General features: G+C 35.4%; 2 protein-coding genes across 2 annotated transcripts in view; both read left to right on the top strand.

The window, feature by feature from the left end:
* cntnap5a (contactin associated protein family member 5a) overlaps positions 1-11,020 on the top strand; it is a gene marked incomplete at both ends in the record, with an annotated part of 65,917 nt that extends 54,897 nt beyond the window's left edge. Inside the window, 10 exons of the mRNA XM_079427600.1 lie at positions 1,162-1,289; positions 1,468-1,638; positions 2,653-2,871; positions 3,015-3,254; positions 6,127-6,351; positions 8,067-8,200; positions 8,392-8,476; positions 9,018-9,221; positions 10,204-10,278; positions 10,824-11,020. Of these exons, the coding sequence (XP_079283726.1) occupies positions 1,162-1,289; positions 1,468-1,638; positions 2,653-2,871; positions 3,015-3,254; positions 6,127-6,351; positions 8,067-8,200; positions 8,392-8,476; positions 9,018-9,221; positions 10,204-10,278; positions 10,824-11,020 (1,678 nt within the window). The remainder of the gene's footprint in view (positions 1-1,161; positions 1,290-1,467; positions 1,639-2,652; positions 2,872-3,014; positions 3,255-6,126; positions 6,352-8,066; positions 8,201-8,391; positions 8,477-9,017; positions 9,222-10,203; positions 10,279-10,823) is intronic.
* A 6,950-nt stretch (positions 11,021-17,970) lies between these two features.
* Positions 17,971-18,894, top strand: tas2r203 (taste receptor, type 2, member 203; the record flags this gene model as incomplete). The annotated part of the gene is made up of 1 exon (XM_079426309.1): positions 17,971-18,894. One exon carries the CDS (start codon positions 17,971-17,973, stop codon positions 18,892-18,894), a length of 924 nt encoding a protein of 307 aa, XP_079282435.1.
* Positions 18,895-23,113: the final 4,219 nt, after the last annotated feature.

The following is a 23,113-nucleotide window of genomic DNA, read 5'->3' as shown; positions in this document are numbered from 1 at the left end:
ACACAAGTTGCGCAATTATGTGTGCAGACAAGGCTCAAAACCAGATGAAACACAGTAAACACCTTTTATATAAGCCTAGCCTACTTTTAAGCATAATTTATATCTGATCCATATCACATAATTTTTTTTTTATAAAGACTTATTGGGTTACTACAGTCAGTAAAGTACATTTATAGTTTACAATATGTGATATGTATTTAAAATTGGGTCACACTTTATATTAGGTGGCCTTAACTACTATGTACTTACATCAAAAAATAAGTACAATGTACATATTGTGTTCATATTGTATTGTAAAACACTTTTGCTGCTATTGAGGTGGGATATGGGTATGGTTAGGGACAGGTTTGGTGGTATGGGTAGGTTTAAGGGTGGGTTAAGGTGTAAGGGATAGGTCAATGTAATTATAAAAATTAATTACAGATGTAACTACATATAGGTATTTTTACAATGTAAAAACATGTATGTACACAATAAGTGCATTGTATCAAATTATTCATTTAAATGTAAGCACATAGTAGTTAAGGCCACCTAATATAAAGTGGGACCCAAAATTGTATCTATTGTGTGTGTGTGTGTGTGTGTGTGTGTGTGTGTATATACAGTATATATATATATATATATATATATATATATATATATATATATATATAAGTCAGGAAATGTTTTTGTTTTTGAAGGGAAAAAAAGCCTTTTATGCTTACCAAAGCTGCATTTATTTAATTAAAATGACAGAAAATATTATTACAATTTAAAATAACTATTTTCAGTTTTAATATATTTTAAAATATAATTTATTCCTGTGATGGCAAAATTGAATGTGCAGTTATTACTCTAGTCTTCAGTGTCACTGGATGCTTTGCAAATCGTATGCTGATCTGGTGATCAAGAAATATTTCTTATTATTATTAATGTCGAATCGATTTTTCAAAAGAGCACCATTATTTGAACAATTTTTTTTTTGTTGTTGAAAAAAGTAAACCTTTACTGACACGTTTGATCAATTTAATGCATCATTGCTAAATAAAAGTAGTAAATTCTTTCAATGAATACATAATAAAATCTTACGGTTTCCAAATTTTTGAATGGTAGTGTATGTCTAATATATCCATTTTTGTTCAAATGCTGTGTCTTGTTTCCTTATACATCTGTTGTTTACAGGGAGAATGACACTGGCGTCCTCTCAAATAAGGAGCACTTGCCTGTGCGGGAGATTGTGGTTGGCGATACTTACAGACTGGGCTCTGAAGCTATGTATGTCGTGGGACCCCTGCAGTGCTCTGGTGACAGTATGGGAACTAATCTCTTCTGCTGTTGTCAAACGTGGCAGGGATGGATGTTCGAAAGAAACTAAGAGAGAGAGAGAGAGAAAAAAAAACAAGTAGACAGATAGCAGATAATTCATTGTATAAAAGGAATATGTAGACCGTCAAATATATGACATTTATCTTTCTTCCTCTCTGTTAGAGTTCTTGTGGAATGCTGTATCTTTTTACCAAGAGGTGTCATATCTGCAGTTCCCGGCTCTCCAGGTGGAGCTTTCCCTCGATGTCTCCTTCTACTTCAAGACTGCTCCCCCCTCCGGGGTCTTTGTGGAAAACATGGGCATTCAAGACTTTATCCGGGTTGAGCTGAGCTGTGAGTCCCGACACATCTATAAGAATGAGCCAGTGTTAGATTTCTAATTGAGCAGTATAACATAAAGTTAAAACAGAAGAAATCAAGATTAATAATACTTTTCCATTCATTTTTGTTTGGTGTAGGCCTGTAACTTGAGTAACACTTTAAAATAATTATCAATTTCTTAACAATTAGTTAATGCAATAGGTATAATGACTTAACAATGAAAAATGTTTTCAGCATGCATTTAGTTTAGTTAAATTTATAATTTAGATTTTTCAATATAATATTGTTCAAGTTTGTTCATAACACATAAAATAATTGTTCTTTTATACACTTGAAATGTTAAACATTTATTGATGTATTCACTACTCTTCAAAGGTGTGAGGCTGGTCTCTTATGCCCACCAAGGCTGTATTTATTTGATCAAAAAGACATTTGGAAATAACCGTTTTCTATCTTAATATACTTTAAAATGATATTTATTCCTGTGAAGGGAAAGCTGAATTTTCTGCAGTCATTACTCCAGTCTTTAGTGTCACATTATTCTTCAGAAATCTTTCTGATATGCTGATTTGCTGCTCCAGAAACATTTCTTATTAAAAAACTCATGCATTGAGTTGCTCAATATCTTTGTGGAAACCATGACAATTTTTAATTAGAATTTAAAAAAATTCAAAGAACATTTATTTGAAATAGTATCATTCTATATATTAGAAATGTCTTTACTGTCAACCTAATGCATCCTTGTTGAATAAAATAGCAATTTTCCTTTAAAAAAAAAAAAACCTTTAAAAAAAAAGCACAAACCTTTTGAATGGTGGTGTATGTATAATCTATACTTACCAAGATAATAAATGTTGTACAAATTATTGTTCATTGTTAGTTTATGTTTATGCTATTGCAACTAACGTTACATTTTCAAATGTAACAATATCTTGGATGAACAGGTATTGTTTATCTATCTAGCAATTTTAGAAGTGTTAGTTTTCATTTGTTCAGACTTCTTTCCTCATGTTCCTGTTCATCCAGCTCCCTCAGCTGTGACTTTCTCCTTTAATGTGGGTGACGGGCCAGTAGTCCTGACCGTCAAATCTCCTGTGCCACTGAACGACAGGCAGTGGCATTGGGTTCGAGCCGAGCGCAATGTGAAAGAAGCATGCCTGCAGGTCGACCAGCTGCCCCTGCGGATCATAGAAACCCCACTTGATGGACACCTTCGCCTTCAGCTCGGAAGCCAGCTGTTTGTTGGTAAAATAAACCTTTTGAAAGTGTACTGCTGAGAGAGAGGAGTTGTATTTGGTTGTTACTCTTTATTCAGTCCAACAGTATTCTGCCTCTGAGAAGTATTTCTGATTGCCCCACCCCCCATAATTTCCTCTCATATCTCTCAGGGGGCACAGCCACAAGACAAAGAGGATTTCTTGGATGCATTCGAGCATTTAACATAAATGGAGTGAATTTTGACTTGGAGGAGCGGGCCAAAGTGACACCAGGAGTGAGTTCAGGGTGTGCGGGTCACTGTAGCAGCTCAGCCGGGCTCTGCCAAAATCGGGGGAAATGCATTGAGAAAAGCAGCGGTTACATGTGCGACTGCACTAACTCTGCTTATGGGGGACCCTCTTGCACAGAAGGTAATATTCCAAATTTGTATCAATAAATTAAACCTTTTATAACAGTTAAATCAATAATACACAGAAAACGAATAATAGGAATAAAAGAACGCACTTAAAAAGACTATTCATAATAACTAATAAGATTTGAGCGAATCCATGTTTTGCTTTATTAGATAAATACCAAATAAACAGAATATAATAAATAAATAATTAGAATGTAAAATGCATATCCTTTTTAATAAACAGATGCAATCTAACAATTAAAATCCTGAATCTAAAATATAATTATTTTGCAGACAAATATTGAGCAATAATGAATGCTTCCAACAGCATCATCTTTGTCTCGGACCTGATGAAACTGCCATGTAATATGAGACATGAATTCATGGATGACTTAGTGACGTCTATATATTAGCATAATGTACCTTAAAAATAATTTAGCCATATGTCAGTGGGCAAGCGCTGCCAGTCTTTGAATAACTCTGCTCTATCAAAGGCTCTCTGATGCTGGATTGGAGAGCTTTGATGTTGCCTGTATGAGCACTGAAGGCACAGAAGTCTCGGAGGCGTATGTGTTGAGTGGGATTTTTGAACATCTTGATGTACAGAATCTGAAACAAAGCTACTTTTTACATAAGTTTCTTCAGTTTACAAAAGCTGCCCTTCCATTATGACAAAACAACAAAGTATTAATGACTTATCTTAACCTTGCTATGTTTGAATTTGCCACTTTCATTGTGTGGGTGGCTTGTTTTAGCATCTTGTTAATGAAAGTTATGCCATTTTGGCAGACATACTTGAAAACATGCCTCAATTTATTTTATTTTTTTTTCAGAAATATAGTGTTATATAATCTGTCTGTATACAAGAAGGGAAAATCTACACATTTGTATTCATGAAGACATCAGAAAGTCAGATGTGTGTTAAGCTGCCTTTCTTTAGTTTGATCTGATGAGCTGTGCTGATCAAAGGCACTGAGGATGAGATGAGAAAGTCTGACTGTTCTCTTGCCTCAGTCGGTCTGTCTGATAGTCTGTATCTAATAGATCCTGCCATTATGATGATGCACATTATTCAAATACAGAGACAAAAATGTAATTATAAATGCCAAAGTACTTGTTCTGATTCTTGCTGCAATAGTCATTGTCGTATTATGATATTTGTAATGTTTAATATCTAAATTTTTAATCATCTCTGTGTGTTCTTTGTCTGTCTTTCTGGCTGTCATCTCCATATATTCTCTGTCTATCTCTCTGTCTGTCTGTCTTTTTCCTGTTTCACTTGAAAATGTTTCACATTTGCAGAAAATGGCTTGTGTGATGTTTCTTGTTAACTTGTTGACCAGCCCGCAAACTTAAAGGATAAAACTTCTAAAGGGGAAGTGGTGTGTGGCCAAGTATGGTGACCCATACTCGGAATTTGTGCTCTGCATTTAACCCATCCCATTTAACCCCAAGTGTACACACAGTAGTGAACATACACCCAGAGCAGTGGGAAGCCATTGCTGTGGTGCCCAGGGAGCAGTTGGGGGTTCAGTGCCTTGCTCAAGGGTCTCACCTCAGTCATGGCATTGAGGGTGGAGAGAGTGTTGGTTATTCACTCCCCCACCTACAATCCCTGAGACTCAAACCCACAACCTTCGGGTTACCGGTCCAACTCTCTATCCATTAGGCCACGACGTTCCATTAACCTAAAAAGTTTAACATTAACACTCAGAATTTGTCTTCACAGATTTTTTTTTTCTTCTAATTATTTCCAATGTTTTTACAAGCACTAGGACACATTTCTCAATACTTAGGTCAGTTTTTCAAAACTCTTCGCACAGTTCTCCTAATCAACTTGCCACAGCAGTTCATCTCACATTCAAAATGCACTAAAACTACCAAAACACTTCATACATGTCTGCAATCAAATCATTCTCCCAACAAAAACACTTAACACTAACAACAGGTAGGGTTAATTTAAGGTCTAGTTTTTGCTTTTAACTATTAACAACGACTTTTGTCTCAATAAACTACTAATTTGCTGCTTATTAATAGTTAGTAAGGTGGTTATTTAGTTTAGGTATTGGGTAGGTTTAGGGATGTAGAATATGGTAATGCAGAACATGTGCTTTATAAGTACTAAAAACAGCCAATATGTAGCAGAATTAGTACAGTGCTTTCTTTTGTAAAATATCTTTACAAAACAAGAATGACAGCTCTCTACTATTCAGAATTCACTTCAGTATGTTTTACAAGGTTCATGTACAGTACAATTCATTTACAGTACAAATTGTTCTAATGTTTGTCCCTTTTGTACAGATGGGCATAAAATGGATAGACTAATACCTGTGCAGGTGTTCAGCTATATAATTTTATTTAGTTTTAGAATATATTTAAAAATGGTTTTACTGTAGAAATATAGCAAATTGCTGTCTTATTCAGTTCTGTATTACTTTAAGTTTTGAACTTTAAGTTTAACAGTTTGAAAAAAGCATTTAAACGTGCAAATTAGCCTGTAGATATATAGACTTTTGGTGGTGGTTGTGTCTGAGTGAGAAAATAATTTATGTACTTAGGGTTAGGGTTAGTCATTATACATATATTTTGCCAAAGCATTGGAAAATAATCCACATTTTAGCCCAGAAAGCCCACATAGTTGTGCTCCCTGTGTGAAGAGTTTTGAAAACATGACCAACGTGTTGAGAAATTGGTTGTAGAGATATTTATTGTTTACTAAATTATGCATGGCCGTTGCTTGTAGAATCAATTGATATAAATGTATGCACTATCAAGAGTCACATACCCCGCTTTCAAAGTGTTTAAACAAAACTCGAAGGAAATCAAGTGTACTCCGATTAGATTTATAGCCAGTGACAATATCCATCTAGTCTTTTTTATGTCCACAGAGGTGTCCATGTCCTTTGAAAGAGGAGCGTCGGTCACCTACATTTTTCAGGAGCCATTCTCTGTCATACAGAACCGGTCGGCCGCAGTGTTGTCTGTCCCTTCTCAGTACAGCAAAACCAGAGACAACATGGCACTGAGTTTCCAGACCACACAGAGTCCTGCCATGCTGCTCACAGTCAACACCCTCAGCCAGCAGTATGTGGCCATCATCTTAGCTCGGAACGGTGAGACAGCTGTGCAAATGTATATCATTCTCAATGCTGGATGTCATAAGTTTATGAAAGGTTTATATGTCTATAACAGGGATATTGCAGCACTAAATGAATTACCTACGTCCCCTATTATCTGGAATACTGTACTGTGAGATTAAATTTAAAGAAACATAAAATGTTATAGTTCTCTGATTGTGTTTTTCTCTAATTAGATTTAGGCCACAAGTCCATTGATTAATCCTGCTCATTTGGTTCTTAAACTGTCAGTTTTACAGCCTTGTAGATCACTAGACGTACTAGAATTGTAGTAAATCACAATTAACTAGCAAAACATTAGCAGCCCAAACTCGATAAGACATTGTTATATAACCAAAGCTGTTAATTTCATGCTGTTCTGCAGGCTTGCATTAAAACTCTTAAAAGAACAGTTCACTCAAAGATGAAAATTGTCATAATTTATTCATTCCCATGTCATTCCAAACCATTATGATATTGTGGAGTTGTTAGGGCAGTATACTTATCTTTTCTATACTTTGAAAATGACTTTTGACCAAAATGTGTCAAGCTCCACAATGACAAAAAACTAAAATGGTAAAAGTGAAATATACATTTAAAAATTAAAACTAAATATAAATATATACTGTACATATATATAATATATATATTTTAAAACTAAAATTTTAATCAAAACTGATTTTTTTTTCAGTTTTGATTTAAATATACATATATGCATATATATATATATATATATATATGTGTGTGTGTGTGTGTGTATTTATTTATTTATTTCTATATAAAAAAAAAACAGTTTTGATTTTAGTTTTATATGTATATATATATATATATATATATATATATATATATATATATATATATATATATACATACATACATCAGAATATAGTACAAAGAAACATATGGACTGCTGATACTTTTTGTAATTTTTAGTTACCATTTATTTTTATTGCACCAAAACGAGCAGCATGAACTTTGCACTGTACTAAGGTTTGTGTTCCATGGAAGAAAGACAATCTTCCATGTTTGAAACACAAGGCACACAAGGAGTAAAGAGCGGTGCTTTTAAGATCAATCATGCCTTCACCCAGCTTACCAGAATATGGATTTTTATTGTGCAACACTCATGTTCTTGTTGAGCTAAATCCAAACACACAATGCTTTTTAGAAACATTGACAAAAAGTGTTAAGTGCAGTAATCCTTGGCGTACAAAGAAAGTCAACAGATGTCTCAAATATAACTGTAACAACTTTGTGAGGGAATTTCAGCACAACCTACACCTTGACCCTTTATCTGCACTATATGTGTGTGGGAGGGACAAATAAATGTGTATTGACAAATTCAATACAGAGTAAAGGCTAGATGCTGCCAGGGAATTAATATTTATACATTTTTTAGAGCAGCTGCTAAGGTTCTACATAGTCTATATATAAACACGTTGTCTCATAGACTTGTGCAAGACTCTTCTTGGGAAGTCCATCTACTGAGTTCTGTAAGAACGCTACAGGATGACTCACAATTGTATTGGAAAATACATAATTCACCATGACTGGAGTTACATGCTTTTAATTTTTGCTTGACTAATCCACATGGATAATAAAATGGATTTTTACAATGATTTACAAAATGCTCCCAAAAAATCATTCATCCCTGACTACAGCTATAAGTAACTTTTGCCAAATGCGTTAATGCATCGATCTGTTCCTCTCAGGGAGTTTACAAATCTGGTACCAACTGCATAAAGAGAAGAGACCGGATGTGTTCATCCCCATCTTGAGCAGCCTGGCAGATGGACGGCTGCATAGAGTTCACATCCAGCGGGAGGGAAAGGACGTGTTTGTTCAGGTGTTATATTTCAATACATACATGAAACATGTGTGTTTACACTGCATTTGTTTGAAACATGAGGTCAATACACAGATAGTTCTGAAAAACAGCCTGTTTAGTACATTGATTATTGAATCAGTTACAGTAGCTTATTATAATTTCATCACAGTTTCTCATGTATTCATTCAATTGCTCTTGATTTTTCTTAGGTTGACCATGAAAATAAGAAGTACACGCTTTCATATGATGCTGCATTTAATTCTATGAAGTCACTGACCTTGGGAAAAGTCACAGGTAATGCATATTATTGTTCTTCTTTAAAAATACTTCTTTATCAAATCCTTCAAGAGGAGAAACGTGGCAAAGAAAGTGTTTTTTTTTCACATGATCTGTAATATGGATTCAAAATATCTACATTCATACTAATATTTATGTTGTTTTGCTCCTAAATTTTTCCCACTACATAGTGCCATGACTTTTCAGAACCTGTCATGATGCTTGATGGGTCTGAAATTTCCCCTTTCCTGACATTAGACAAGGCCGATTCAACAATGAAGGCTGACTGTTTGAAACCTTTTATCTTTTTTTCAGTCTCTCAAAGTGTCTAGCAGTCATGACGCACATGTATTAACGGTGAATGAGCAGGATTGTGCTTGTGTCTGAAATATTCAGGGGTTTGAAACTAGTGAAACTTTGTGGGTTCCTGCCTGTCTGTAATCGTAACTTTTGATATAAATGCTCACAATAGCTTTACACAGTGTTTTTGATGAGTAATTACTGTTAATATGTATGACACAACAATCTCTGATATACATGCGTTTCTTCTTCCAAACAGGAAGTGATGTCTTGGATGATGAGGTAGCTCATGCTGGGTCCAAAGGCTTCATTGGCTGCTTCTCATCTGTCCAGTACAACCACGTTGCTCCACTGAAAGCGGCGTTATTGAACCGAGGGAGCTCTCTAGTCAGCATACGAGGAAATTTATTGGAATCAAATTGCGGAACATTAGCTGACCTTTCAACCTCTGTATCTCGTTTAGGTAAGTTCTTGGAAATGAATACAAAAATAATTAAGCTGTTTGAGAATAGAAAGCTTTTTCCTTTGAGTGACTTATATGCATAGCATTTCACCGCTGTACAATTTAAGGAATATTTTTAGGATTGAATGTGGTCAGACTCAGACATATCATATTCATAATTTAAATATCAGTTTGAGAATAATGTATATGTGTTTGGTAGGAAACGTATCCCAGTTACCTTATAATTCACCACGGTAATTGTGATAACAGTGGGTCACAGGTCTGCTTTAATGAAATGACACATGTATTGCACTCACCTGGTGTGCTTTTTTGTGTTTTGAATGACTCATGTGGCTTTATAGTTATTGTAGGCATAATAAAGACGTCCTGTGGCTGGGTTAGTTATGAGAAAAATAGATGCAATTTATAAAACGAGCACTTAAGAAATATTTGCAGTGAGCATGGTCCAAGTTTTATTTCATATGAAAACTAATGTGATTTTATATGGGAACCAGAATAGTTTGTGTTTATTTTATCTGCCATTATTTATTTTTTTCATTGATTTCTTTAAAAATGTACTGAGTATTTATGCTATTTTTTGCAAACTGGTTTATAATATTTGTTTTAATATTATTGCTTTTAAAAAAACAAAATGCACAAGACATAATTGATTTAAGAAACATTTTTTTTTTTTACGAGAATGAGATCTATGCAGAATTTTACAAACATTTTACATAGAGTTTCCAAGCAACCATAGCACTAATCTACCTTGTAACAGAAATTAATAGATTTAGAAACAGAAATAACTTTTCACTTTTGAATGTTAGAGATATTTATAAAAGAAGAGTGAATGCAGTGAAAAGGAAGGATAATCAGCATTGTGAAACACAGAAGGGTTGGACCCTTAAAATGTAAAACAACTGCATCTTGCCCATATACAGTATCTCTTTACAGTTTAAACTGTGTTGTATTTCTGTGTGATGCATGTGTTACCTTTCTGTAGATCATGGAGAGGAGGTTGGAAAAGATAACGAGCATCAAGAAGACGACAGCCAGCCTGATTCAGCTGTAATCGGAGGTTTGTTTTACCACCTCATTCTGCTTCATTGTTTCATTCGTAACAGTCAGTGAAGTATGAAATGAGCTTTCACTATCACACATTTTGTTTATGTTCATCTTTCCTTTTTGCTCTCTTTATTTCAGAAATGGGTAATGACTTTGTATTGGTAATTTGTTGTACGCAGTAACTCATGGTAATAAAATCTCCTTTGAAACTGTCACAAGGGATTGTTCACTATTAGTTATTTGTTGGCAGCATAAATTTTCCATTAAATGAGAAATAGAGTTTGTAGAATGTGTGAGACTGAGACATTTTTTATTATTTTATCCTGTCAAGCTGAACTTGTATTGAACATAGGACTTTCAAACAAGATGCAACCCTTCTAATAATTTTCTAAATTGTAGTCTATGAAACCTGAATAATTTTGTTTTCCTTTTATCTCAACAAGAAGGTTTGGTTTGCTCCATTGTGCTTTTTATAAATGCAAGAACGCGTTCTTTGAGAACGGCCCTATTTCCAATTCAAAACACCTTATAAGTTGAGTGGTCCGTTCTGATTCATAGGTGTGGTGACAGCTGCGGTCTTCAGTACCCTCTGTGTGCTGGCAGTGATGATTCGTTTCCTTTACCAACATCGACAAGCTCAAAGAACTGCAAGACTCCAAGAAAAGGAACACCAACGTAGCCTTGAAGCTGCTTACAGGGCAGAGTTTCACCTTCACAACTCCATGATAGACAGCATGCAAGAGTACTACATCTGATGGACAGTCTTGTAGCTTTCAGTTCAGCTATCAGTTCCTCCTGTGGCTCCTTCAGCAAACGTGCCGTGAGGCCCTTTCTATCCGGTAAGGACAGTTAGTTGGAGATTTCCTCGCTTTGGGAACAGTGGAATCTTCTGATCTGTGTAAGTAGCTTGTAGTTTTCACAGTGCTTGCCCCAAGTGTTGGATTAATCAACATTAGGTTATTTATGGGATGTGAGTGGTGTGTTAGGAGGTGTTTGTATTCATTCAATAATATGCCCTCTGGATAGAAACTGAAATGGAGAGTGTCATCTTTAGTGCATGAATGCAGATGCAGATTCTGAAGTGTTAATCATACTGTTAACAAAACAAACTAAACACATATTTTAAGCCTGTGAATTTTTTTTAGGTTGCCAGAAACATCTTCAAAGTGGCAACATTGTGAGAGGAAGTCCTGGTACATTATTTAAATAATATAATGCTTCAGGTCGAGGACAGCAGCCTGCCTGAACTTGATTTATAATTTTACGTTAATTTTACGTTACTTACGTTATCGCCCTTTAGGAAATTATTTTAGTTTCACGAACAAGCTGCTAACAGAGACCAAACTCATTCAGTAAAGTGACTTGATTGAAAACATTTGCAGAAATATTGTAGAGTCTTTTCCATATCTGAGCTCATTATATGCAGTCACCTGTACGCAAACGCCCTCACCTAGATACAAAAAAAAAAATAAGAAGATTTTCATTCATCAAGATTCATCTAATTTTCATCATTTTTGAAATGATGAGGAATTTACATCACAAGAACAGCGTGATCTGACATGGCTTTATTCAGCAGACAAGATCATTTTTTGTCATTTATTCTTACCTACATTAGTTAACGTGTTATTTTTACATAAACCTGTACGGATTTTACTAGTTGGGCTTTTCCTGAACATCTTGCCAAACTGAAATGCATTGTTTAACTTTTAAGCTTTTTTGTTATCCAGATATTTTTGCAGAGTATTTCTATTTGTTAACCAAAGAAGGTTACATTTTTTATTAAAAAGTTTAAGTAGGCTATTACAGTTGTTTTAAAGCTAAAAGGCTAAACTATTCTATGCTTGACTCAAATTGAAAGAATAAAGAGTTTAATTTCTATTAAGGTTTATATGGATTTTAAGATGTAGCCTAATTAGCGATTTGAATAATTAAGTTACTTGTTGAGTAACTAAGTTACTTTTCAGTAACTAGTAAAGTAATTTAAATACAATATTAATTAAGTAATTAGTAACTGTAATTAATTACTTTTTGAAAGTAACTTACCCAACACTTCATAACAATACTGTTTTTGCTGTATTCAAATAAATGCAGCCTTGCTGAGCATAGAAGACCTTTCAAAAACTTTTTTTTTTTTTTTAATCTTACCAACTCCAAACTTTTGAACAGTAGTGTGAATGTTTAGATTGACTGAGCTGTTCTAGTTACCTGGATGTGTGTCTATTTTGACATGAGTTGTGAACTGATGAGGGAAATGTCCCAGTGTTTAACCTTGCTGTGTTACACTAACGGTGTGAATCACGATCGCAGATGTGAATTGGGGTGAAACTGGTGTCATAGGCAGTCCTCCCCTCCCTGAGACAATCTGACCCCATTTACATCTGCTATTATCATCTGTTTCTGGAGGCTCAACATTAGCATGCAGTGACACAGAAGTGCATGTGAAGTTTGACTAAAATACATTGCGCATTCTACTAGAAATCAGAGACCATTCCTTTGAAATCCAATCATCTTCGAGATCAGAGATCAGATCACCCGAGACAGATGATAATATCAGGTGTCTTTGTCGTCCCTGTTTAAAATCGTAAATGCCACTGAATCTCCACCATCAGTTCACAGCATCTAAATGACAAGAATAACACTAGACATCCTTCAATGAGCTGGATATCTTCACAGACAATTCTGAGTAGGTCATAACTGAAGCAGATAGTCCTTAATATTTGCCTGTAATACAAAATCAGTATTGACTCTGAACAAAAGACATGGTTGCACTCTATTTTACATTATGTGTACTTACATTGTACTTACCTAAGAAAGTACTGGGTAATAAAAGGTAACTACATGGATTAAGGTTAGGTTTAGGGCTAGGTTCAGGGTTAGTACCTACTGCAGTTATTACCCAGTTATTGTAATTACTATGCATGTACATGCGGAACAGGACTGTAAAATAAAGCGCTACCAAGGATTTTGTCATGCTTATACGTTTATACCTGTGGTTGTTAAAAAACAACCACTTCCTTGAAAGTCTATTGAATTAACACAACAAGTGTTAACGGTTCTTTACTCCAATACACAAGGTAATCTTCGTACAGTAAGTGGCATTGTATTATTTACTTTTTCCCAGCTAATACAGAGATAGTTGTATTATGTAGGACTGGACTGACAGATCTTTCTCTTTCTCTTTGGAAACTGAAGTGTCCTTTGATATATTTCTCTCTCAAACTATTTTGTACCTTTATTGATATTAATTATTTTAGGGGCTGTTTTGTATTAATGTAAATGTACAGCTATATTGTAAATATATGTTTAATAAAAAAGAGACTTTTTCATTATTGTGCCACATTTTTGAGTAAGTACTCATTACTAAAATTTCATTGAATTATTCAGATGGCTTTTGAAGATTTCTTGAATCTGTAGATTTTTCTCAATAGGTTACTGTACTGTAAATGTATAGTACATAAGTTCAAGAGCATTAAATGGGACAGTTGATGTGAAAATGACTGTGCACTTTATCTTTACAGCACAGTAATATGTCTTTAAAACCTCCAGCCTGTAATGTAGTTTACTCTCATTTCACATTTCACAGTTGCTGTCACAGTATAATTACTTTAATTGCTTTATTCATTCCATTGATTCACATAAGAAAAGATAATGTTTTTCTCTTTTTTCACAGAATAAACTAAAGTTGATCAAAAAGATTTGCAATTTTGTCCATGAGTAATTCAAATGATCTTTGATTTAACCCAATGCAATTGTCTTTTACATACTGTATGAAGATGACACTCAAAAACAATATGCAGCGCTAATATGGAGAGCTTTCAAGCTTTAAAAGACAAGATCGGTCTTGTAAATCACGATCTATTTAGATATCTACAGGTTCGTCAATATTATTTGAAAGAAATAAACAATGATGAGATTAATCAGATCGTGCAGGTTATTATACAGACATATAAGAAAGTCGAGGACTCATTCAATAGAATATATAAGATTAAAATGGGAAAAAGAGGCTGGCATTTCCTTGGTACCTGATCAATGGAATAAAATATGTACTATCCCACATACTTCAACGAGCTCAAGAATGTGGTGCGAGCTTTGTTGGAAAAATTTGACTAATTTCTTTATCACACCAAGAATTAAGGAATTACAAACGAGAAACTCCTACCCATGCTGGAGGAAATGTGGTGTAGAGCCCATCATACACCTATTTTTTGGCATTGTTCAAAAGTGTCTAGTTTTTGGGAGGTCGTACGGTCTACTATTAATAGTATTTTCACTCTACATATACCAAAATCATTTTATGTTCTTTACTTGGGAGATATCCCAGATGAGGTTGGGAAAGAGGGTAAATATTTATTTAAAATGTTACTGGCAACAAGTAAAAAGGCGATAACCCGGAAATGGTACAAGGAAAGACCCACCTACGAGAAAAGACTGGCTCCAAATAGTAACAGGTTAAAGAAATGGAAAGTGTCACATATGCACTTCGGCTGCAAATGCAAATCTTTGAGAACAAGCTCCTTGGTGGTCTAGATGTTTACATTTGTAAATGTATATAATTGTTTACTGATATAATGTATGGGTGAAATGGCTAAAGGGTTTTTTGTATCATGACAATCATTTGTTATTTCTGAAAGTTTTTGTGTAATGTGTGGCAACCTTCGTTAAACATGATTTATTTTCTTATTTGTTGAATTATTTAATTTTCCTTGGTTTTATGTAAACTGTTCTTTTGTTCTCAACCCAAAAAAAACTATAAAAAATAAGTATAAAAAAAATATATATATATGCAGCTTCATAACTAATGCAAATATCACATAATGGTTTGCATAATCTTGGTTAATGGTTAAATAAGCGTTTTGAGACAGGAGCCCAACTGCATCATCCATATGCAAAACTGAACAATGAGTAACATTGAACATTGTCTTAAGGTTTTACGCTGATGAACATTGTAATTTCCAAGGTATTTTCATTAAATTTTCTGAAAAACAAAATGAAGTGCGTACTTGTGCAGAACTCACCACTATGCTGCAGTATTGTGGGTGGCTTGGCTTCCAGTAAATACAGCTTGGGTCCCTTTTTCAATAAAGTCTAGGTTTTTGTTGTTGTCCACCAGGCAGAAATCTTTTACTGACCTAGTATTTCATACTTAGAGAGTGCAAATCGCTGATGGATTTGTTTATTACAAACATGCAACTTTTCACTTCACAGGATGTTAGTTGATTAATTGGAGTCATGTGGATTGCTTGTGGATTGTTGTCATACGTTTATGTAGGTTTGGACTGATGGCACCCATTCAGGATCCACTGGTGAGTGATCTAATGCCAATTTTTTTTTACAAATATGTTATGATAAAGAAACAACTCATCTACATCTTGGATGGCCTGAGGGGGAGTATATTTTCAGCAAATTTCCATTTTAGAGAGAACTATTCCTTTAAGAGTGGAGTCTTAAGAGAGTACAAATATAGAACAATACAATCTAAGTGTACTTAATAAATAAAACTGTTCATAAATAAAGTATTGTTTGAGAATATCATTCAAATAATGTTTGCAGTTGCATTGATTACGTAACACTTGAAGATGAGCATGTGGGTAGTTTTAAAGGTCCCATGGCATGAAAATTTCACTTTATGAGTTTTTTTAACATTAATATGAGTTCCCCTAGCCTGACTATGGTCCCCCAGTGGCTAGAAATGGCGATAGGTGTAAACCGAGCCCTGGGTATCCTGCTTCGCTCAGATGGCCCGATCTGGAATCTTCCCCTTATGTCGTCATACGGGGAAAGTTACCTCCCCTTTCTCTGCTTTGCCCGCCCATGAGAAAATGAGCTACGACCGTGCGAGCTGAGCAAAAATTAGTTTTTTCCTCGAGAGACATCATGGCTTGCAAACCAGCGAAGCACTGTTTTGCATCCGAGTAATAAACTGCGCATATTAACAGACAAATTATGTTCATATTTAAAAGTCCAAACAGTCAGTAAGCGACAAGTGCTTGTAAACGCTGTTTTGTAAATGATTTATTGATGAGTCTGCTGCTTTAACGCAAACTGAAAGCGTTGCTTCTCTGCCGCTTGCTGCTCAGAACAGACGCCGAGAGAGGCGACACTGCGCTGGGAGAGAGACCTCGCGCTCGCGGGGCAGTACTGGAGACATCTTCCAACTGAATGATAAGGTTTTTTTAAGTCGTTAGGTTTGTTAGTATGTACCCGTTATGGGAAAAAAGCCGCCTAAAGGGTATGAAAGTTACTAAATATTGTTCTAAAGTCGCGCTCGTGTGTGTGAGACGCGGGAGCTGATGGCAGCGGGCGGTGGATATTGTTGCGGTCCGCCCAGGTAAAGTCTATGTGTGGGAAACACTGTCAAGTTCTGTGTGTTTTCTGACTGACCACAGCTCTGCCCAAACTTGAAAACGGCTTAATCTCTGATGGACGCAAAGGACAACTCAAATCTGTTCACTTTTCTATGTTTTATTTTCTTAAAGATGGTTTGATAGATTGGGATGGAACAGAATAGGTTGATAACCTTTAAGATACACAAACAAAAGACATGAATTAGTTACAAATAAATGTCAATAACACTTTCTCAAAGTAATAAATAAATGTTACTGAATCCTCAAAACAAACAAAGTCATGTAGATTAACGTAGGATCTCTAATAGTTAATTAAAATACCAATCCCACAATCCTTATATAATAATTAACAATACACATGCTTAGAGTAACGTTACTTCCAAGTTTGACGTTTACGTAATAAAGTCTTAAACTATTTAACTTAAATTAAACATTACAGCCAAGCAAAAGTCATATAGAAGCATGACCTCAACACATTCAATCACATTCTGTCCTACCAGTTGCGTCTTTGGATGATCAGGAGCTGTGGTCATAGTATTTCTTCAGGAACGGGTGAGAGGGCCAACTGAGCTCTTACCAAACATTTCAATGCCATGCACTCCCTGTGGGTGTGCAGGTAAATATGGTCCCAAGAGCACTTCCTGAGAAGTTGGTCCCACCAACTCCGTTGGTTGCCCCCTGCAGGTTGGGAGTGCTCTGAGTGTCCTGGGTGAATCTAGGCTGGAGTGCTCAGTACAACTTATAACCATGAACTGACCGTATCCAGACACAATATTTTAAACTAACCATTCGGCGACATCCTGCTGTAGCCGCTGAGTTGCAACTTCTTCATCCGGTGCTTCTCCATCCGCATCAGATTCTGGGTCAAACTGAAAAGCTTGAAGGACTGCGTGCCTACGAGCCATTGCGATACATCCACTGTCAACATTAGAGCATGGTACCTTGGCCGCAAGCTGCAGGCCACACACCCACCCTCCACCTTGCCCCGCCTCTCTCCTCCTCATTAGCATTTAAAGCTACAGACATAGAAATGGCTCGTCCTAAGGAAAGCTCATTTTGGGACTGGCTCGTAGTGGCTGAAATTCTGCACCAAGGCTAAATTTCGGGAACGAGACTTCAGATACAGTACTAGGGACCACTTAGGCCTATATAAAAGCATCCAAAAAACAGCATGTCATGGGACCTTTAATCCATGTAAGAATGCATGCCATTTGTTTATGGTTGGCCGTCAAGCCACATTTCATTTACCAACCTATTTTACTTTGACCTTACATCATTTATTTGTTGTAATAAAAGCCGAGGTGTATCAGGAACAGACATCTGCAGGACTGTCTGCAACTTGATTCGAGGCGACAGTGAAGATGGAGCCATGGCTATATGCTTTTCTCTCCAGTCCCCTTTGCCTCACAGCAACCTTTTTCAACATTGTCTTCTCTTTTTGCCTAATGAGACCAGTCGCTGGAGTGACGCTTCGCAATCCACTGCGTTTCTTGTTAATTGTTGTGTTATTCAATTCAACATTTCAGCAACTGGTGATTGTGTTGACCATTGTTATGCTGCTTTTTGATGCACCTTTCTGGCTTCAAACGCTAACCAGAGCTTTGATTTATCAGTTTTTCTGTGCCAACTTTTCATGCAATGCGTGGATCAGCATTTTCTACTACATTTCAATTGTTCCGCAACAACATCCAATCTTTATCTGGATTAAGAGGAATATTAATCCCATATTATATATTGGCTTCGTTCTGAATCAAATGGTGCTTCTAATTTCTTTGTCTATGGGAACAGTAATGTATTTTTTGCTTGGGCTTGTCCCAAACAATTTCACTTCATCTGAACTAAACAAAACATCACCAGTAGAAAACTTAGAGTCAGACTTGTATTTATTTCATGTGGCTAATTTTACATATTTACTATATTGCACCTGTCCGCTGTTCACATTATTATTCTCTTGGGGTAAAACCTTTGTTTATCTGCGTGAACATATGAAAAAGATGGGACAGACCGGTGAATCTTTTTCCCAACCCCAGCAGAAGAGCCAGATGCGGGTCACAGTAACAGGCATGGTACAGGCAGCCCTGTTTCTGCCCAGCAGCCTATGGACTATAGCAGCTGCTTTCCTCTACTTAACAGACCTCTTCGAAATGGTTGATCCCAATAGATTTGTCACAATGACATTCTGCTCAATGTCCAGCTTGGGAAATCTACTGTGTTTTGGATTCTCCCAGTCTGTGTTTCGTCGTAGAATTGTAAGTTTTATTAACAAGCTAAAAATATGCAAATGAGATGAATGCCATGGATTCTTGCAATTAATTATGCATTTTCGTTATGTATCTGTTTTATATATTATATGTAAGCAAACTTATGTTTTGAACATGTAGGCTTCAAGCTATATATTCATATGTTAGTAAAATTGAAATAGGAAATGTATGGAAATTCAAGGGAAGACTGGGGAATGTTGTAACAGATTTAGTTTAAATGTCTGTAACACAGTGGTCTTTGTGCTATATGTGAAGTTTTGATATAATATTCCCATATACCTCTGCTTTGAATTAAAGTAGTTTAAAATTTTAAATGCATCTATAAGTGTAAATTAATCTCAAGAGTATGAGCTATCATTGCAACCCAAAGCTATTAGCACTAATAATTGTAACATTACATTGAAAAAAAAAAATTCACTCAGAAATTGCTAGTAAGTTTCACAAATATTTAAAAAGTCACCGATCGTATTAAACTTGGAATTTTGAATTAGAAAAACTAAAATAGTATTTTCTTGTAAAACACTCCAATCATCTTTGTTATATTTATAAATGTGAAAAATATTTATTTTTACAGTTTAGAAAAATTAGGTTGTTTTCAATTTTGTGCATGAATTTGTGGCAAGTGATTTTAATTTAATGAAATATGAAACATTTTTGCTGAATTGCAAGCCAAACTGTAAGCAAATATAGAATACAAATCCAGACAATGTATGTGACGTGTCCCACAATTGTGGCATACGCTACATTGTCCTATTTTGGCAAATACTGCTGTGCTTTGCTCTGATTGGTCAGGACTGTCAGTAAAGTGCAGACGCCCCTTTATTTGCATCTGCAAAATCTCCTTTATGGTACATTTACTGTGTAGCATGTCCTGCACATGACAGCCTCTGGATTCAATCTAACCATTCGATTTGATTGAAATGTATAGTCAAATCCATGTCTTTCCCTTCAAAGTGAGGATAATTTGCATTCACTACACCTGCTTTATGCCTCATTAACTGTGATGGGGGTGTGCATAGCACATGTTTGGCTGTGCAGCCTGTGATATGTCAGTCAGTCTGGAAAAATACAGTCAGCTGAATACCTCTCTTTGAAGACTGATGAAGACAATGTAGGGTTAAATTAACCATTATAAAGCTCTATAATACTGCATGTGTGTAAAGATGTTCCCAGTGTACTATAACATGACGAAATGTGGAAGTCCCTTGCTTCTCCATTGATTGTTTGATTGTAGCTGGTCCAAACAAGTCGTCGTGTGTAAAGATTTGTATTCAAAGGGATTTACAGTGGAACATTGTATGTTTTTCAGACCAGTACTGTACATATGACTCGTTATTAAGTATGTTTCACCAATTTCCCCAGGAGTTTGTCACAATATTGTGTAGCCACGACTTCATCTATACGTGAGAGTGCACTCACGCTGAGTATGTCTTTGTCTGGTTTTAGGTTTATGCAGTGTGTGATAGGCAGTTGTGACTGATATTACATAATACACAATATGTGATTATTTTACCACAGACCAGGCTGCTGGAGCAGATTTAAACATGCCATTGAATAAAAAATAAAAAATTGAACTTTCCATGTTCTTATTTGAAATGTATTCTTTGCACTTGACTGGGCACATTGTTTTCTGTTTTTATGGTTGACAGCTTCAGATTATTGAATCATTTCCCACTTGCTAATAGTCTTTCATCATTAAAAAAAGTAATTAAAAATCCAAATGCATTTCAGGATACTGATAAATCTCTGTGCTTTCATTTTTGTTTTATATTTCAAAGGAACACACAGTGAGTGGGCCCATTTTTGCAAATATAGGAAATGTACAGTACCTTCTCTAAAAATTGTGTAACATTTGAACTTCTCAGTTAAATTAGAGCCAGGGTGACCAACATTTCTCTCTATATTTGAAGCTAATTATGCAGTGATGGCTGATGAAGATGTCTCCATCTTATAAACCTGTGGTTATTTAATAAATACTGTAGCTTGAAGGACAATTTTGGCATTTTATCTCATTATCTGCCTTATCCCTTCCCAATGACAATCCAATACAACTCTGTAATTATTCCCTTTGGGTGCTAACACTCAGTAAATCATTTTAAATGATTCAAATATAACTTGAACAGGAAACACTGAAGTCTCTCATTCAGTCTGTGTGCTTTAGAGTGCTTGAAGATTTAAAGGAGTATGAAGGGCTCTTATAAGCTGCTTTTCACTATTGGTTATTGGTCCAGATAAAATTAAATATATAAAATTAAATAAAAGTCGTGTATATTTATATAAAATGTTGTTGAACAGTGAACTTGCTGAAATGGATAATGCTTTATGAAAAAAAATAAAATAAGGATTTGCATACCTGATATGAAACAGCTGAAGAGCACATTTGGCTTTATCATGATCTGTCCTTTGAGACCAATAATGCAGTGCAGCCAAGCATTCCACAATAAAACTGTCAGTGATCACAATGATTACTGTTCTCTCTCCTGAAGAATATCTTTATCTAATTTAACATGAGTCAGTGGCCACTAAGGAGTGAACAACCACAGCAGGTAATTAACTCTGAATGTAGATCAAAGGGAGATGTGGATAGTTTGTTAGGAATCTGCTTTTCATGAATTGGGCTCAATCCATGTCAGATCAGCAGTGTCTGGATTTGTTAAAATGTAGGCGATGATGGAATGATGGCTTGTTCACAATAAGATCTGCATTCAGAAAATAGATAGGGTAAATTTTATTTCATACAGATGGTCAGAAAGCACAGAAGTGTGTGAAAAAGCCTTTATGTCAGGTATTCATGAAGAAGTCACAGAGACAAAAGATTTTTTTGTATGGTATCATACAGTGAACAGAAATGTGAAGCCATTGCCAGCCAATATGATGGAAAACATAACAAATGATTCCACACTAAAACTGGTCAATTGTGAAATATGACGATACACTAAACTGAAAATTTGCGTCCCAGGTAAACGATCTCCTGAATAGCAATTCTAGTTTTGTGTCTCTCATATCACTGAGATATCCATTAATGTGTCAGATGGCGAAAGCTCAAAATTTTGTGAGCTTTCAGCTTATTATGAATCATTGAAAATAAATACAGACCCAAAACAAGCACCACACATTAGGGATTGTGCTTCAGATTGAATCCGCCCATAAATTTAGGTGTGCAGTGATCAAAACATCCACAGAACTCAATAAATGGATTAAGAGAGAGACTGGCAGAAAATGGCTCAGTGGTATGATGCATATGCTATCATTTGTTCCGCTATCTGGAGAGAAAAATGGTGGGGATAAATTGATTTCCCCCCACATTAGAAAATCGTTATTGCCATAATGATAAGCTGGTGAATATAGAAATGGCAGGCATTTTTCACATAATAGCAGAAGCAAAACGACAGTTTCATATGAAGCAGATACCCAATTATTTTATACATTCTCCATATGCAATTTAAACTGCAAGACTCTAGTCTAGATCTGAAAATTGATGGCAGAATTATAAGAATAATTACAAAAAAGAACATGTATCGTTAAAGTTTCATTTGCCTCATGTCGTGTAATTTCCAGCTGGCTTACTGCAAAGTGTTTCAGCAGTAGACAAATTACAAGAGGAACAACTCTTTCTTTGATTTTCTAGACTATAATGGCATAGCCTCATAAAAGTGTTGTCTGCAGCTGTGTGGTCTCACGTAACAAGAACTTTGGCCAAAAAACAGAAGGGTTGGTGGATACTGCAGCTTACTGTGACCCACTTAGACAGGAGAAGCAGTATGAATGTTATTTAAAGTAATCAATCACAATTTGTTTTGCTCATACATGCTGTTTAGGGATGGCGTTTTCTGAGTGATATATGCAATATAATTATTCATTTTACATTTGTTTAGTTAATATTATAATTCATTTTGTATATACACTACCATGCAAAAGTTCGTGGTTGGTATATTTTTAAAAGAAGTCTCCTTTGCCGACCAAAGCTGCATTTATTTGATTAAAAATACAATAAAAAATATATTTGGGAATATTACCATTTAAAATAATAAATTGTTATTTATTCCTGTGAAGAAAAGCTGACTCTGAAGACTACAGTCCTCAGTGTCACATGATAAATGTCTTTGCTATCACTTTTGATAAATTTAATGCATCCTTGCTGAATAAATGTATTAATTGCTTAAAAAGGAAATAAAACCTTACTGACCCAAACTTTTGAGTGGTATAGTGTATGTGTAATATTAATAGCACATTATAATTTAGC

The sequence above is a fragment of the Barbus barbus genome (assembly GCF_936440315.1).
Source record: "Barbus barbus genome assembly, chromosome: 10".
Classification (NCBI taxonomy): Eukaryota; Metazoa; Chordata; class Actinopteri; order Cypriniformes; family Cyprinidae; genus Barbus; species Barbus barbus.
Note: the sequence above shows the minus strand (reverse complement) of the source record. Positions and strands in the feature narration are given on the sequence as shown.